Consider the following 18,080-nt stretch of genomic DNA (forward strand, 5'->3'; position numbering starts at 1 on the left):
AACTTTCCTGACGCTGAAAAATTTAAATGAAAACTAGATGGCTACTCTAAAATGTTTTTGATCAGTTCAGATTGTTTAGTTCTTTACATTAAAGTTTCACTGATTTGAGGTAGTTTCCAGGGAGACTTGATACTGACTTAGTCATATCCTGAACTACGAACAAAGCTAGTGGAGGTGATGGAATTCCAGTTCAGCTATTTCAAATCCTGAAAGATGATGCTGTGAAAGTGCTGCACTCAATATGCCAGCAAATTTGGAAAACTCAGCAGTGGCCAACAGGACTGGAAAAGGTCAGTTTTCATTCCAATCCCAAAGAAAGGCAATGCCAAAGAATGCTCAAACTACCGCACAATTGCACTCATCTCACACGCTAGTAAAGTAATGCTCAAAATTCTCCAAGCCAGGCTTCAGCAATACGTGAACCGTGAACTTCCAGATGTTAAAGCTGGTTTTAGAAAAGGCAGAGGAACCAGAGATCAAATTGCCAATATCTGCTGGATCATGGAAAAAGCAAGAGAGTTCCAGAAAAACCTCTCTTTCTGCTTTATTGACTATGCCAAAGCCTTTGACTGTGTGGATCACAATAAACTGTGGAAAATTCTGAAAGAGATGGGAATACCAGACCACCTGACCTGCCTCTTGAGAAAACTGTATGCAGGTTAGAACTGTATGGTTAAAACTGTATGGTTAAGTCTGTATTTATGCAGGTTAAATCTGTATGCAACAGTTAGAACTGGACATGGAACAACAGACTGGTTCCAAATAGGAAAAGGAGTCCATCAAGGCTGTATATTGTCACCCTGCTTATTTAACTTATATGCAGAGTACATCGTGAGAAACGCTGGACTGGAAGAAGCACAAGCTGGAATCAAGATTGCCAGGAGAAATATCAATAACCTCAGATATGCAGATGACACCACCCTTATGGCAGAAAGTGAAGAGGAACTCAAAAGCCTCTTGATGAAAGTGAAAGAGGAGAATGAAAAAGTTGGCTGAAAGCTCAACATTCAGAAAATGAAGATCATGGCATCCGGTCCCATCACTTCATGGAAAATAGATGGGGAAACAGTGGAAACAGTGTCAGACTTTATTTTTTTGGGCTCCAAAATCACTGCAGATGGTGACTGCAGCCATGAAATTAAAAGACGCTTACTCCTTGAAAGGAAAGTTATGACCAACCTAGATAGCATATTCAAAAGCAGAGACATTACTTTGCCAACAAAGGTCCGTCTAGTGAAGGCTATGGTTTTCCCTGTGGTCATGTATGGATGTGAGAGTTGGACTGTGAAGAAGGCTGAGCGCCGAAGAATTGATGCTTTTGAACTGTGGTGTTGGAGAAGACTCTTGAGAGTCCCTTGGACTGCAAGGAGATCCAACCAGTCCATTCTGAAGGAGATCAGCCCTGGGATTTCTTTGGAAGGAATGATGCTAAAGCTGAAACTCCAGTACTTTGGCCACCTCATGGGAAGAGTTGACTCATTGGAAAAGACTCTGATGCTGGGAGGGATTGGGGGCAGGAGGAGAAGGGGACGACAGAGGATGAGATGGCTGGATGGCATTACTGACTCGATGGACGTGAGTCTCAGTGAACTCCAGGAGTTGGTGATGGACAGGGAGGCCTGGCATGCTGCGATTCATGGGGTCGCAGAGTCGGACACGACTGAGCAACTGAACTGAACTGAACTGAACTAAGAAAGTATAGACACATCTGTTTAACATGTACTCATACATAATGTTACATTAGTTACTAATTCAGCCTGCAAAACAGTCATAATGTATGCAAGGTCCAAATTAGTGAAAAATATTTATTTTTAGATATGGGAATATTTAGTTTATACTAAAATAATAATGGATAATAAATACATAAACTTGAAAGCTATTACCTTCAAGTAATCTCAACTGATTTCAAAGAATTAGACAAATTCAGTGTTCCAAGGAGTATCTTTGATTCATTTTATGAGTAGATAAGAGTGACACATTTTCTAAGACATCAATAAGACTTTAAAAAGGAAATGTGGTTATTTAACCATAGAACAATTCTTAACCTAGCCAGTAATTAAAGTAGTAAAATTTAAATTATAATAAAGTATTATTTTCACCTATAAAATTATGAAGACTTTTAAATAGAGACTACGAAGTGCTGAATGAGAATATAAATTTTAGAGCCCTAAAATTTGTATCATTTAGCTCAGCAATTCTGCTTCTGAAAATCTATTCCAAGGAAATATTTCATAAGACAGAAACACCACTTTTCACCAAAATGTTCACTGTATTATTAATGATAATAGGAAAGAGAGAGAAAAAAACTCAAACGTTTGCCATTAAGGAAATTAATTATATAAGTAAATCATAATATATAAGTGCAGTGGAATAATACCCAGCTGATAACTATTATTTACACAGAATTTATAACAATGTAAGAAATGGTCATATTATTAAGGGAAAGATGGTAACAGAATTTTACATAACTTGGCATGTTGGTCCTGGTTTAAAGCAACAAAATATTGAAAATAGAAATATAAAAAATTTAAAAATCTCCTAAGTACTGCAATTCTATTTAAGGTCTTAATTATGTAAATATGCATAATCACTTCTTTTTCCATTATTGCTACAAAAGTTAAAGTAGGCTGTTCTCTTTCCAAATTATTTCACATGTCAAGCTATGAAGGTCATAATATAGTTTTTATCTTTAGATGGAAATATCTTTAGATAACACATTTAAGTTTTCCAAATATTTTTATTTCCATTAGCCTTTTAAATTTGTGGTTTTTCAACGTATTTAAATACCTCATTTTGCTGCATAACTCTCCTGGAGGGAGTATACATTTCCTGGAATTTTCTTCTTGCGTGTACATCTGTCTCTCTCCTCTAAATTCTAGAAAATAAGAATTCCGAGATGGTATTTCAGTGGCTATTATATATATTTGTTTAAAAAAATTTTTTTCCTAGTCCTGCAATACATGGGGATTATTTAACATTTTCTAAGCACACATGATCCATTTACAAAAACAAAGCACCTTGTGTTTCTGTAGTTATTTTTATGTAAAGCTATTAAAGGAACAGGAAACATCTTTCAACCACCTTTCTGCCTACAACTGCCCCCAAAATAGTCGTTAGTATTAAACATAACAGAGACTAAAATTGTTTCCCATAGATCCGTGGAGAAAGGCTGCAAAGTAATACTAAAGCATTTGGGGTTATTTATAATAAAGCCTGTGCGAGAGAAGCAAGACGCCAGCTCACGCGTCAGGCAGACAGTGGCAGTTGCTGTGTTGCTACGTGGCACGGTCCCATCCCACATCAAATGGGTAATGGGTGCTGTTTGACACATACTGTCATCAGTGCAAACATTATTAAAATAATGAAAAAGCTTCTGAATTTCTTTTTTGTTAACCTTAAGGACAGACTGGTTGTTGGGGTTTTCCCAGCTCTTATGCTCAAGGGCTCCAGCGATGAATGCCCGCGCCAGATTTTGTATTCCGCCAAGCCTGAGCTGCGACTTTTTATCCCAGTGGGACAGTGCAGCTATGTTCTTGGCATTTTCTGCCTATTACCAGTTAGGGTCTGTGAACAGCATCTCCATTTGTGAGAACCTCATTGTGGAGAGCACGCAGTGGTCTTTTCATTTTGATTGATGGTTCTAGTTCTGCACCATCTGGCTTCTGATAGGCTGCATTAATCATATCCTGAACTAAGAAAGTGTAGACACGTCTGTTTAATATGTACCCATACATAATGTAACATTAGTTATTCATTCAGCTTGCAAAACAGAGTCATAATGTATGCAAGGTCTTTATATAGTAAAGCATAAATATTAATATGCGACCCATTAATGCTGTTTTTACTTGTGCTAACCTCCCACTAGTACATTTGTTTGTGAAGATTGAGGAATTAAGAGAAAGAAGGCCATATGCACATTTACATGAACATATATGGTTTTGCTGATGTCGCCTATGAATTGAGAGCACTGCATGCTTATAGTACTTACCTTGCCCATATTTACTTTGTATATCTCTCTAACTGCTTCTTAAAATGCAGGTTAAATGCAGGCTGCAACACAGATTCACTTTTTCTCCTGTGAACTGCTTGCGTCCAATGTCGGTCATCCATTTGCTGGGATCGCTGGGGTTGTAGGTGGCCTCTTTTGTGCTGCCTCTGGCTGGGCCCACCTTTCACACACTGCCTCCTGCTGTGTCATAACACCGAAGGGAAAAAGAGAGAGGTTAGAAATTCTCAAGTCTGAGGAAGTTGTTCCAGATTCTGGACTGTCGTACTTCTCAGTAGCTTAAATTTGGTTTTAGAAATTTGCTAGGCCCTTTCCAGTGAAGAGAGATTTAGTGTGCATTAATCATAATCGTTTCAGCACCTTGAGGAGGGAGGGTAAAATAGGATTTAAATTCTCTTGGGAAGTTCCCTTGTACACAATTGCAAGAGCATATTTCTTAAGGTAGCAAATTAAAACCATAACTTCGTAAAACACATTTTGTGTTTTATTAATTACATTTTATCCTAACAGCACCATATTCCTCAGTGGTTACATCTTCTTAATGTGTGCCTTAAATTCTAAGGATGTATTTTAATGAATCCTACTCCTGAAGAAAGAGTGAAGGTTAAAGCTTCACTTTAACCTTGCATACAACTTGGGTTGTATGCAAAATACAAGCCAAACTCTTAACAGGGCTCAGTCCTGGAAGAATGCATGGGACACAAGGCTGATACTGGGTTTTTTTGATGAGAAAAACGTGAACTGCAGTTTCTGTTTGAAATGTCATTTCATTGAGGTTTACTGTGTCACATGAGCACTATGAGCAATACCAATAGAAATTGTATAAAATGTAATCCATGGGTCCAAATGGACATCCGAAGGGTTTATGATATTAAGGTAACATTATCTATAAAGCTAGAAAAAAAGCTAGAAAAAATTTTAGTTTTTAAGACTTAAAACAGTAACATAAAATATTCATCTCATCTGTTTCTTAATTTAAAGCTATTTTAAGCTATTTCTTCCAGCAATTTACATCCCATTATTACTTAATTCATTCCATTAATTGATTTCAAAAGATACACTCAACTGCCAACAACACTGCATTGAAAAACTAGAGAGTAGAAAATCTGTGATAAACAGGACTATGACCATGAGAACACCAATGGAGTTCTAGGAATTTGTGAAAAACTCCTATTTTGCTAAGGGGAGGCAGGGTTCATATCTTGGCAGTGCCACTCAGCTAGCTGAACAGTATTGAAAATGGGCTCAAACTGGCCAGCCTATTTCCAGTATTTACATCCTATTATTACTTAACTCATTCTATTAATTGATTTTTAAAAATACACTCAACTACTAAGAACACTGCATTGAAAAACTAGAGAGTAGAAAATACATAATCATCCTTCTCATACATAATAGTCTCACTGAGCTTTTTATCTAAAAAAGAAATATCTTTATCAAACCTGATTTATTATCTTGAACATGGTTGGCGAGGATCAAATGGTAAAATGTACACGTGTTAACTTTTAAATACATGAGAAATATATGTGTTATAATTTGTGTCGATGAAGCTTCCCTGGATTTCATCTGTTATATTCATGAGAGTTTGCACAGTGATACATACACGTCCTACATCACAGTTGATTAAAAAACCAGTGAAATGATGAATACATGTGTTTCCTGGTGCCTGGGTTCCTCCTCTTGTATAAAATTCCTTTAGAGTTTTCAGCAGAGGTTGAAAACTTTTCTTTTCCTGTGAAGGACCATATGCTAGTGAAATAAAACATAATTTAATTCCTTCTTCAAGGAACATCTAAACTATTGGACTGTGCTTCTTTAAAATTAAGGACATTCATCCTGAAGCATGAACAGGACTGAAACGGTAGGGCTTTTGAGCAAAACATTTCATTGGTTCAGGAAGGCAGTGCCAGAAAGACAGCTTTCTAAGCCCAGCGCTTCACTTCTCTATTGGAGAACTGGGGCCATGCAGAGAGAGGGCATGAACAGATGTACAAGTTACAAACTAGAGAGTTTTCCCCTTCCTCCATGACTCATCGTTAGACTTTGATTCAAAAGGCAATAAAGTCCCAGAGTGCCAAATAAACCTCTTTCAAATAGTAAATACAAGAACACAAGTGACTTTTATATCTGTAACTTTTTAATGAATCTGCACTATTCTGTTTGGGCATTATCATGAATATATAAATGTTTATTTGTTATTGAATTTTAGACACTTTTTCATGTGCCAGCTTGTTGGAGGGATGTGTATGGTTCTGCAAATAAGGAAAAAATAAATTCCATTCAAGGCTTGATTTTGTGTTTGCTCTGACTTTGGATGAAATCTGGTGCCTCTGTGCACTGAGCCTAGTATCACAGGGTGAATTTTAATGTCTGTAAACTAAGTCTTGCCCTGATGCTAGCTTTGTCCCCATTTAGCTCAAGACTCGGAAATCATTATGTGAAATTTTATAAATTTGCATTTGTTCATTCAGTCACTGTAAGCAAGGCACTGGAAACAAAGAATCGTGTAGGCCAAGGTCTCAACACGTGGTGTGCTGAGGAGGAGAGGAGTGAGCACCTAATTTTAATTCTAACAGCCACACCAAGTGCTGCTCACACCACTGTTATCAGTGACTCTGTTATAGTAATATTGTTCATGCTGCTGCTACTGCTAAGTCACTTCAGTTGTGTCCGACTCTGTGCGACCCCATAGATGGCAGCCCACCAGGCTCCCCCATCCCTGGGATTCTCCAGGCAAGAAAACTGGAGTGGGTTGCCATTTCCTTCTCCAATGCATGAAAGTGAAAAGTGAAAGTGAAGTCGCTTAGTCGTGTCTGACTCTTAGTGACCCCATGGACTGTAGCCCACCAGGCTCCTCCATCCATGGGATTTTCCAGGCGAGAGTACTGGAGTGGGGTGCCATTGCCTTCTCCGCTTTGGGTTTCTACATCCAGCTTAAATTGTAACCAAAGAAGCAACACCTACCTGTGCAGGTAACTTCCCAGTGCTTTTTCCTTGATGGAGGAAATACTCTCATGTATTATGTCTTTTGATGCTATCTCAAATCATAAAGATAATACTGAGGGATTGCTTCCTAGCTGTCTCTTCTCTACCACAATAGATTATTTGCCCTTGTATCTTCCCCAAGGTCTCCAAGGTTATTGACAGTCCAGACCGGAGTCTACCATTTCCACACCCTCAGCCCCACCCCCGACTAATGTGTGCCCTGCGCCACATCCATAGACGTGGAGTAAGTGCACTGACTGGAATAAAAGCCGAAAACTCTATTGGGAGGAGCTAGAGAGTGGGACAGTCATGTATTATGCAGAGTTTGTCAGCATTAATGTGAACAAAAGGTCATCAAGGCTCATTTACAATAGGGAACGAACATTGGCTCTGTAGAATTCTACATGTCAAAGTTAACCCAGTTTGCTGTAATTATTTAGTTTCACATTGAAGATACCCATTCTTGCTATTAAAAAAAAAAGCTATTTTCGATAATAGTTGATCAGCCTGTGTATTGGTTATGAGTTATTTCAATTGTTTATAACCTGCACTTGACCTTCACTGCCAAAGGTGGATTTGTAATATTAAAGAAAGGAACTACTCTTAACTTACCTTCTTTTTCAATCTGTTACCTATTTTCAAACTATTTTCAAAAGGTAGTTTAAGCATGAAAAAGTCTTGAAATGGTAAATAGACTGAAGTCTTCTAAATATACGAGATATTTATCTATTGAAAGTGTCTTCATTTTTATGATGTAGGCTTTTTAAAAAAATAAAACACATATAAAAATGTGAATTGATTTTCTTTTCCTAAGCAATAATTTCACTAGAATTCTTCATTAAAAGAATCTATTCACAGGGCATAATGACGGCATGATGGCTGTTAAAGCTCATTTTTTTCAGATGGCAGAAAAACAAAATACTGAAAGCAAAGCTTCTTGCATGGTTAATAGAAAGGTTAGACAAGATGGGAAGATGCTTGTCAGAATCAAATAATATATAGGCCAAGGTGTCCCTATTTTCCCTAAGAGTGGAAAGTCTTAATATCACAGCTCTTCAGCTTTTCATTCCACATCTATTGTTTATAAACATTCCTAGAACAGCTCCGAGTAACATACACGTGTGCCCTGTTCTCCTCACAGATCCTCCTCCCTCCTCTCAGCCTCATTTCAGTTTCATTCTTGCTGTTTTATTCATTTTCCCCTCTCTCCCTTTAACATTAGCAAAGCAATTCACTTTCAAATGTGTTACTAGGGCCATATTTTTATTTCAAATGATGCTTGATGCCCTTAACCCCAGAAGATCTGTGTAGATACTTTATTGCTATCTCAATTTTGTCATGCAAAAGAAAACAATTTCTCCAAAGTCATAATAACTAACATTATCAGGGGGTGTGTGAGTTTGGAGGAAACCATTATTTAACATTTCAACCCAGCAACCACACCCAAAGCTTTTTAAATGCCCATCCTTTAGTGAACATAGTTTTTTTCCCATTTCTGTAATCGAAATTTGGCAAAACATCTGGGCGGCATAGCGAATAGGAGAAAGAGCAAGTAATAAGAAGGTTAGGTGAACCTAGCTTGGAAAGTGCCTTTTCTCCTCTACTAGCTGTGAAACGTTGGGCACGTTTCCTAGTTTGTTTGACCCTCTCATTGGTCATCTATAAACTAGGGGAGCACCGTGTCTAATTGTGAGAAATGAACCTTTCAAAACAGCTGATTCATTGTACGTAAGTGCTCCTAAAGTCTCTTATCCATTTCCTTTCCCTTCCTGCTAAACAATTACTATTTAATATGCTCAGGAGTCTAGACACTTAGAAATACTGAATTATTGAATATTTTCATGTTGTATTTCTCACGCCTTTCCATGGCAGTTGAGAAAAATAGATCGTAATGAAAATACACACACATCATGGCTTGACCCAGTCAAGGCCATTTTTATACATAAATTCAAAGTCCAGCCCAGACCTGGAGAAGGTTGTGAAGTCAAGTTTGCCTCTTCTGGCAGTTACCTTCCCCCTTTCCTCTCCACCTGACCTGCTCATTGCTCCCAAGCTCCTCCACCTCTCACAGTCAAGCCACTTGCAGGAAAGAAGATGCTATACATGTCCATTACCAGGTATAAATGATTGAAAAGGGTCAATGTGACAATCTCCCTGGCTACTTTCATTTTAATAGAAGAGACAAGGACTCAAGCCCAAGTATTCATAACTAATTGTTGACTCACCTGTGTTAATGAACCTTCTTACTTTCTAACAAACTTTCTGGAACTGATCAATTATGCAGTCTATGAAAATGATAACTTGAAATTAGCCTTCTCCCCAGTGGGAGGTTACTTTTGATGACTATGATCCCCGCAAAGAGATCCACAAATCACTGGCAGCTATCCCTTTCAGGCAAAGCCCATAACACTTTGTGACCATGTAGTTCAGGAAAATGTAGTGTCATCGAGAAAGAGAACTGGGGTGAAGAGAGCATGGCGGCGGCAGCACAATGTCCAGAAGGAGTTATTTCTGGTCCCCAGCGCATCCTAAGAAAGACGTAACAGCATTGGAGAAGGCAGAGAAAAACAACTTCCACCTTCAGCACAAAATCAGAAGTAGTGTGTCTTTTCTTAAAATCATCACTTATGGAAAATATAGGAAAATCATGTTAATTGTTAAGATACATGTTACAGGCAAGAATAACTTTGTTTCCTCTTAGGTAAATTAAAATTGCATCTTCTCCAAAATCCCTAATAAGGGAGAGACTGGGCAGACTGGTAGGGAGTTGTTGGTAATCTCTGATTTCTGCTGACTCTCTGTTTTCTTTTGTTGCACTTCTCTGATAGAGGATGTGGTCAGATATGAAAGATCAAGGAGAAGGAGTAAAGAGGGATCCACTTAACTGCTAAATGTTCCCATGAAACGTATGAGTAATACTCTTGTCAAGCACTGGATTATATACCGCCCTGTGTGTATGCTTAATTATGTCTTGGCAACTAGATTATACATTTCTCATGGGTAGAGGCCATGTCTTACATTTTCAAATGCTTTAAAGGAAACTAGGCCAGAGGTTGACATTTAATAGGTTCTAAGTAGATACTTGATGAGTGGAATTGGATTTACGGTAAAGTTACTTACGGATTCACCCCCGTGTAGAGGCCAGATGTAAACACTGGAGGGATCTAATGTGATTTTTCTTGGGAAAAACCTGGATGTGAGTGATGTGATTTTCCTTGAACACATGTTTTAGGATCACACTTTTAATTCAGACTAATTGGTTCCACTGCATCTTCTTAAGAGACTTAGCCACTTCTTGACCAAATAATGTGTCTACACGAAGCTCTCAACCAGGGTTGTTGTAATACTATGATGGTGTCCTGACACGTGGTACCAGGGGTCAGGAATGCTCAACATCCTGAGTATTGCTCAGCACAGTCCTGCACAGCATAAACTTGTGGTCATGAGCTCATAGGAAGCACTGCATTCCCTACTTTTCCCTTCCTCCTACTCACACCTTGTGTTCACGCCTTGCCGCTTATCCGCTGTGTCTAAGCTTTACTCCCCTACTTGACTCTCAATCATGCCAAGCTCTGTCTGCTTCGTTATCTTTGCAGGTTCTGTTTCTTCTGCTCATGTCCTGCGTTCTCCTCTGGCAAATGTTCTAACCCACTGGGACTCAGCTCAGGCACCAGCTCTTCCAGGAAGCCTTTGCTTGTTTCAAACCCAGACTGGCCTAAGTGACAGTTTCATCCTTCTGCCGTGACGTGTATCCCCATGAAACTGTGGTTATGGGTTTGTTTCCTCTCTCTCTTATTAGACTGAAATCTACTTAAGAACAAGTTGGATGTCGCAGGATCTCACTGAGTGCCTGACACGCACTGAGCACTTCATAAATAATTTTTTGAGTGAGTGAATCAATCAGTGCAATTTTCACACAGGAATTAGTTCATTCAGCAAATATTTATTGTGTACCTTTCATAACTAGGAAGCGCCTTTGCCATGAGGCATACAAGGGTATCAGCACTGTTGGCATCGTGGACGGCGAGGGAAGGGATGAGGTCAGGATAAAGGATGGAAAATTATCCTTCCAATGGGGCCAGCTCAGGTTTGACTCACTCGGTAGCTCTGAGACTGTGCGTGGGACCCAAGAGCATAAGAAGCCTAGCCCATGCTGTTCTAAGTGAGATCATCAGATCCAGCAGGTCCTCAAACGTTTTGATCTCAGAGGAGCTATGTACAGAGGTGGGAGTAAGCGTTTAAGAATTTGACAAAGTAATTTATAAGTCAGTTCGTTCCTGATGCATCTGAAATATTTTTCAGAAAGGAAAGGAAAGAGGGGAAATTTTTTTAAGCTGTTCTTCACCTCAGATATTTGAGCATCATTGGTCCAGGCAATCCCAGAATTGTGATGAATTTGTTTCACACAAGACTTCAAGTTGGGTGATGCCAAAGCAGGAACTTCCTGCTAATTCTCACCTTCCTTTCCTCCCCTCCTGGCAAGGGACTAGTGAACTTGAGACAGAGCCAAGGGGTTAGAATTAGGGGCCTCTCTGAGTACTTAGGGCTTTCCTCATAACTCAGTTGGTAAAGAATCTGCCTGCAATTCAGGAGACACAAGTTCAATCCCTGGGTTGGGAAGATCCCCTGGAGAAGGTCATGGCAACCCACTCCAGTATTCTTGCCTGGAGAATCCCATGGACAGAGGAGCATGGTGGGCTATAGTCCATGGGGTCATCAAGCAGAAAACCAACAGAAAAGAAAGAAAGAAAAGAACTGGTGTGGATCAAGTCAACCTGTCAGGAGTTTCAGGAGAGCTGAGACTCCACAGAAATTGGGATACTACATTTTCACTTCAAGCAGCAGGGTTTAGCACACCTAATTTCAGCTCCTGCCTCATACTGAGCTAGTGGCCACCAATGTACCCTCCACCCTGACAATGATTTAGCTCAAGAACTAAGTGGGACTGGCTGGATTCATCAGCTGAGAACTCTCTTGGCAGCAACTGAGCAGGTTACGGGAGGCGGAACCTCCCGTAGGAGGACATGCCTAGGATATGAGGAGCACTGTGCCAGGTATTACGAAGAGTCAGAGGTGAACAGTTGTGTTGACAATTTGAGCCAAAGCATAGGCCAGAACACAGAATGCTCTCAGAGAAACAGGAAGTACAAATTGTAGTAAGATATTCGTAATGAATAAACATGAACTAGTTTGTGTGCAGATTAAAGCAAGAAAACATTATTTTCTACAAAATTCTTGCAAAAAGTCAGAGATGGGAATGGCAGTGGTACATTTATTGACTGTTAAATGGGAAACAGTATGACCCTCATAAAGATTGTTTATGTGTGACGGGGCAGAAGCGCCACATGACAAAACTCGTAAGCTTTACTCACAGGAGTTCTAACTAGTGTAGAAAAAAAAAAAAAATTCCTGCCAGACAGCATGTCTGCTTTGTTTGGAATAGCAGCATAAATATCTAATTTGCCTTGTTACGGAGAAGAATGCATGGTCCGGCAGCCTGTAGCCAACCAAATAATCATTCCATCAGGCCGAAAATGTTGGGAACATAATTAATTTGCTGATTCGGCCTAATCCTTATTTTCCAATGAAGAAACAATAATCTGTAAGTTCATATTTCATTTAGTCATATTTTATTTTTTAGAAGCTCAAAACAGTTTTGCCAGGACATCAAAAATAAGAGCAACCAGGATAGGTCAGTATACCCTTAGTTGGGGACGTTAAAAACACACACAGTAATAAATTTCCAGAAGTTTGTTTTTCTTTGAATATATCTCTGTTTTATAGGGGTTGTTTTTTTGTATTTTCGTGTGTGTCATCAAAGCAAGTGCGTCTGTAAGGATGGCCCATGTCTCATGAGCGCAAGGCAGGACCGTGTCAGCCTTTAATATTAGCGTTTCCTCCCCCAAAGCGCTGCTGTTCATTTTTCAGTGGCAGAAAAACGAGGGTGACTAACAGCTCACACAAAAGCTTTGTGTTTGTTTTTAAACAAAATCGGCTTGATGTTATTTAAATTAGAAATTGATATTCTGCTTCTTAACTTTGTCAGCCTTTCATTTTTTTTTCAGCCGGTGTCTTGCTAGGTGTTTCAGTTTCCTGGTGCAGTTGTAATAAGTGAAAGCAGATACATTTTTATTAAACCATAAAAATGATCAACCATGCACTCTTCTAGAGAAGGCTCATGTGCAGCGTAATTGTTTAATACTGTTTTCTTTCCACACAGAGTCAACCTGAAAGACTATTGATTGTACCAAACCCCGTTTCTTAACGCCATAATTCTCCAGGCCTGTGTCCCCAGGGGCCCTCGTTGGGAGGGTAATTGTGTGTCTTGCTGCTTTTTGTTGAACGCCCAGTGACAGGCCGTCTGGAATAGCTCAAGTCATAGAAGTGTGCATTTCCCCATGCTGACCGGCCTGCTGTCTACCACAGAGGAGGCACACCTCTTCATGGGTGGCTAAGTGAAGAGGAAATTTGAAGGTGGGAAACACCAACATTTTAGTAGGCATATTCAGAAAAGAATAGCATACCCTTCTATGTGAAGTTTTAATTTTGCCTTCGCTTATAGAGATGTGCCAGAATCATCCTAGTAATTACTTTCATTTGTATGGTACTTTACACAAGGCACCACCAAGCCCTGTTCTCTTGAATCAGTTAATTTCACTTCCTTGAGCCTCAGTTTTTTGATCCCTGGGGGGGGAAAAAGAATGGGCATAAAGTTGTAAATGGTCCTCTTAACCCCACCGAACTGTGAAGGTCAAATGATGTAGAGTTTGGTCAAGCAAGTGTCAGGTATCTTCCCCTTGGCTCGAGTGAAGTTGCCTACATCCATTAACAACTGTTTTTAAGCAACCACCCGCTGGTAAGGTCTGAGCCATGAGCGGAGAGCCCAGTGTCTCACAGGCTCTAGGAATGGATTCTGTGATGGGGCAGGTCACTCTGAATCACCTGTCAGTTCTTCAAAATGAAGGAAATGGGTGCAGGCAAGCTGGGACCCCAGTGAGGAGGCAACCCAGGAGAATGCCCGCCATCACTTCACATATTTTCTGAGACTTTTCTGTTTCAAGTATTCTTCAGTTCAGTTCAGTTGCTCAGTCATGTCCGACTCTTTGCGACCCCACGAATCGCAGCACGCCAGGCCTCTCCATCCATCACCACCTCCCGGAGTTCGCCCAGACTCATGTGCATTGAGTCGGTGATGCCATCCAGCCATCTCATCCTCTGTCGTCCCCTTCTCCTCCTGCCCCCAATCCCTCCCAGCATCAGAGTCTTTTCCAATGAGTCAACTCTTCGCACGAGGTGGCCAAAGTATTGGAGTTTCAGCCTCAGCATCAGTCCTTCCAGTGAACACCGAGGACTGGTCTCCTTTAAGATGGACTGGTTGGATCTCCTTGCAGTCCAAGGGACTCTCAAGAGTCTTCTCCGGCACCACAGTTCAAAAGCATCAATTCTTTAGCACTCAGCTTTCTTCACAGTCCAACTCTCACATCTATACATGACCACTGGAAAAACCATAGCCTTGACTAGACGGATCTTTGTTGGCAAAATAATGTCTCTGCTTTTTAATATGCTGTCTAGGTTGGTCATAACTTTCCTTCCAAGGAGTAAGCGTCTTTTAATTTCACGGCTGCAGTCACCCATCTGCCGTGATTTTGGAGCCCAGAAAAATAAAGTCTGACACTGTTTCCACTGTTTCCCCATCTATTTCCCATGAAGTGATGGGACCAGATGCCATGATCTGAGTTTTCTGAATATTGAGCTTTAACCCAACTTTTTCACTCTCCTCTTTCACTTTCATCAAGAGGCTTTTTAGTTCCTCTTCACTTTCTGCCATAAGGATGGTGTCATCTGCATATCTGAGGTTATTGATATTTCTCCCGGCAATCTTGATTCCAATCAAGTATTCTTACTTACTCTCAATCAGAGATTTACACACGGTGGCTTCAACCTCATGAAGTGACCAACAGTAGTTCTTCACTCTCCGTAGGCTTGAGCGATAGATGGTCCCGTTCCCTTCAGTTGCCTGGAGCCTTGAAGATTTGAACATCTTCCACGTGTTTCTGTGAGGTCTGCAGAGCTAAGTGTGCAGGACTCCTGTCCACATATTGGAGTCACAGCCTCTCTTCCCAGGCCATTATGTTTGCCTTCTCAGAACAATGTCTTGACTGTTAAAAGTGTGCAGACTTTTGTATTTGTTTTTAACAATGAAGAGCAGAAAGTCTGTAAAAATTTTAAAGTAATAATGTCAATGTCTTCATTTACTGAACTGAACTTTTCACGTTCAGAATAAATATCTCCTTTGTAGTAACTCCTTAAAAAGAAAAAAAGATTCTGAAAGCTTGTAACATTATTATGAGAAGAGTTTTTTTTTTTTCCTCCTGTGTTAGTGACATCCCAGAAAACTGGAATTCTCTATTAACCCCTAGGTCAAGCATCCACCTTGACATGCATCTCTCTTATTCTACCTCATTTGTAAAGGAGCATTTTTTTCTTAACTTGATTCCTCACCTCTTTTTCGGGAGCATTCCAAGTTAATCTCAACAAAGAATAGTAATTCGGATTTGCAGTCTGTGGTATTAGGGAATAGGTGAAATCAAGTAAGTTCAGCATTAGAAGAACCATAGAGATCATCTTATCTCACCACTTCATTTTGCACTGAGGCTGCCACAGCCCAGAGAAGCTGAGTGTCTGTCTAAAATCACATGGCTGGTTGCTGACTGATTCTATAATTTGATACACTAGGCAACATAAAGAGTGATATTTCCTAAAGGTTATGGTGGACTAAAATGTAATGTTTTTTATTAAAATAAATACATGTGAAAACTGGCTTGGAGACTTCACACTTCCAAACCAGTATTCAATATTACATCTTGCTGCTGTCCTTATTGGGTCTGGACTGTGTGCAATACAATCGCCCAGTAAAAAAAAAAAACGTATCCTCAAGTATGGCTCTGGGAGTCAGGGACCAGGCAGCTGCCTGAGTGCCGGCGTGTACTTTCTGGGTCTTGAGTTTTTTCCCCTGCTCTGAAATTAGAATGATAAGGTGGCTGACATGACCAGCTATCAGCTCCACGGCATACCACTCTTCCTTTAAGATTACCCCAAAATATTGCTGTTGTTGTCCCATAGCCCAGAGAACAAATGATTTTTAATTTGGACCCTAACCTCTCCAATCTATCATACAAATTTGAAGGTAGGTTCAACTCAGTAAATATGGAAAGACTGGACTGGACTCAGTTGCCTCCACTCTTAACCTTATGAGTTTTGAAGTGAGAAGGAAAATATGTGGATGTATTTCTAGAGAGTCTAGCATTGTTCCTGGGAGAGACTGGTCCCACTAAGACATTCTTGAACTCACCTTCCTACCCAGGTCCCTACGTGGTGCCTACCTTCAAATCTTTGCTGTTTCCCTGTGATCAAAATAAACCTCCTTTCTCCTGCACTCTCCTACCTGATCTAGATCCATAACTACATTTGGGGGAGCCTGCAATTGTCCGTGCCCATCAGCCGTCATGGTTGTGGGTGCCATAACGAAAGGCTCTTCAGCCAGCACAGGCAGAGAGTTGACTGTCGACACCCTAGAACCTGCCACCCAGCAGATAGATTTTTGCTATGACTGTATCACACGATACAGGTGAGGACCAACTTGGTTTCTTTTTCATACAGTAAGTCATTTTTATTGAGATGCTCCTTGACGTAAACACAGAGTGACTTCATTTAGTACAGAGAACGCTCAGCAGGATGAAAGTCTGGAAAGTTTAGGTCCTCAACTTTATGGTGTTTTGTTTTCCACTTTAAAAAATGGCTTTCACCTTTAGTCGTCTGAAAAGTAGCACCGTGTGAGTAACTTTCTTACCAAACTGGCCAGTAGAGCCAGGTGGGGACTAATGGGACCTGTGGAGTTAGGAGGCCTTTCTGGACTGGTCTGGATCTAGGAAAGGTCAGACCATCACACAAGGGCTTAGAGCCTAAACTAGTAGGAATAAAGAAGCCTAACCTGTATCTCCACTTCCCTTGTCAATTCCCAGGAGCCTTGCAAGTTATTTGAGCCAAGCTCCCTGGTTAATGCCCTGAAACCAGGACCACCCTCTCTCCTTAGTCATGTGGGATTCTGACTCTACTTTGACTTGAGAAGAAGTTAATTATGGCTTGATTTTTTTTTTTTTTTGGAAAGAATGATTAATAATCACTTCCATTTGGTGGAATGTAATCTGTGGAGGCAGTATTAATGCTTTTACTCCCTTAAAAAGCAACATAAGGAAGAAAGAAAAGAAACAGGAAGCCTGGTACACTTTTTTGCAACAAGCTATAAAATGATATATTTAATCTTGAATAATTAAACAAAAACATTTTTATTCACATAATGTTACAATCATATTGCTAATACCAGCTTAATGCTTACTTTTTAACTAATTCATTTTCTCATTTGTGGCAATCGAGAAAGGTTTATTAAATCTAATGACTGTTTGAGGATTAAGTAGAGGGAAAGCATGTTCTAATTACAGGGATGGATAAAAGCAAACTAATTAACCAAAAACGTGTATTTCCTTCCTGAGAGCTGTCTGGTCAGCCATATCCGAGATGAACTTGGGTTACCTAACTCCTGAGTTTTTTAATCATGTTTTTAGATTGCATTTTGTACACCATCTGTGCCATTAACACGACTGTAATTTCTGTCACAGTTGGAAGCCTCAGTTAATAAATGTTTTGTTTTGGAAGGGGATGGGGAGGCAGACAAGAAGATGGGAATGTTTATGAATGAACCAAAGGAAGAGACTGTGTCTTAACTGAGGGGTTATGAAGTTAAATGCTAGACATGCACGACTGAGGTTTTGGTGTTGCCCTGCTGTGCTTCACGTTATTGCTAATGTTTACATTGGGAAATAGTCTTAATTCATCCTTCAAAAAAAATCTGATCTCATAGATAATCACCATCTAATAACAACAACAATAATAATACCCTAGATAACCTCATTCAGAACATATACAGAAGAATAGATCTTTGTTTTATGAAACTCAGAAGCATTGATTTTTTTCAGTGTTTTGTATATTCTGAGCAAAGCACAGAATCACAGGGCTATACTTTTGAGCCCCC

At 39.9% G+C, this 18,080-nt stretch overlaps 1 protein-coding gene across 20 annotated transcripts in view; it reads left to right on the top strand.

The window, feature by feature from the left end:
- Positions 1–18,080, top strand: part of CDKAL1 (CDK5 regulatory subunit associated protein 1 like 1) — a 777,071-nt gene that overhangs the window by 537,718 nt on the left and 221,273 nt on the right. Inside the window, exon 15 of one of the 20 annotated variants that reach the window (XR_008711391.1) lies at positions 13,212–13,465. The exons of 17 other annotated variants lie outside the window; for them this stretch is intronic. Coding sequence is in view for 2 of the 3 variants with exons in the window: in XM_055570765.1 (XP_055426740.1) it covers positions 7,134–7,286 (153 nt within the window). In the remaining variant the exon portion in view is untranslated. Of the gene's footprint in view, positions 1–4,038; positions 4,150–7,133; positions 7,302–13,211; positions 13,466–18,080 lie in introns of those variants that run through there. 2 more of the 20 variants (XM_055570765.1, XM_055570767.1) reach the window with 2 other exon arrangements.

This window comes from Bubalus kerabau, chromosome 3 (genome assembly GCF_029407905.1).
Source record: "Bubalus kerabau isolate K-KA32 ecotype Philippines breed swamp buffalo chromosome 3, PCC_UOA_SB_1v2, whole genome shotgun sequence".
Taxonomy (NCBI): Eukaryota; Metazoa; Chordata; class Mammalia; order Artiodactyla; family Bovidae; genus Bubalus; species Bubalus kerabau.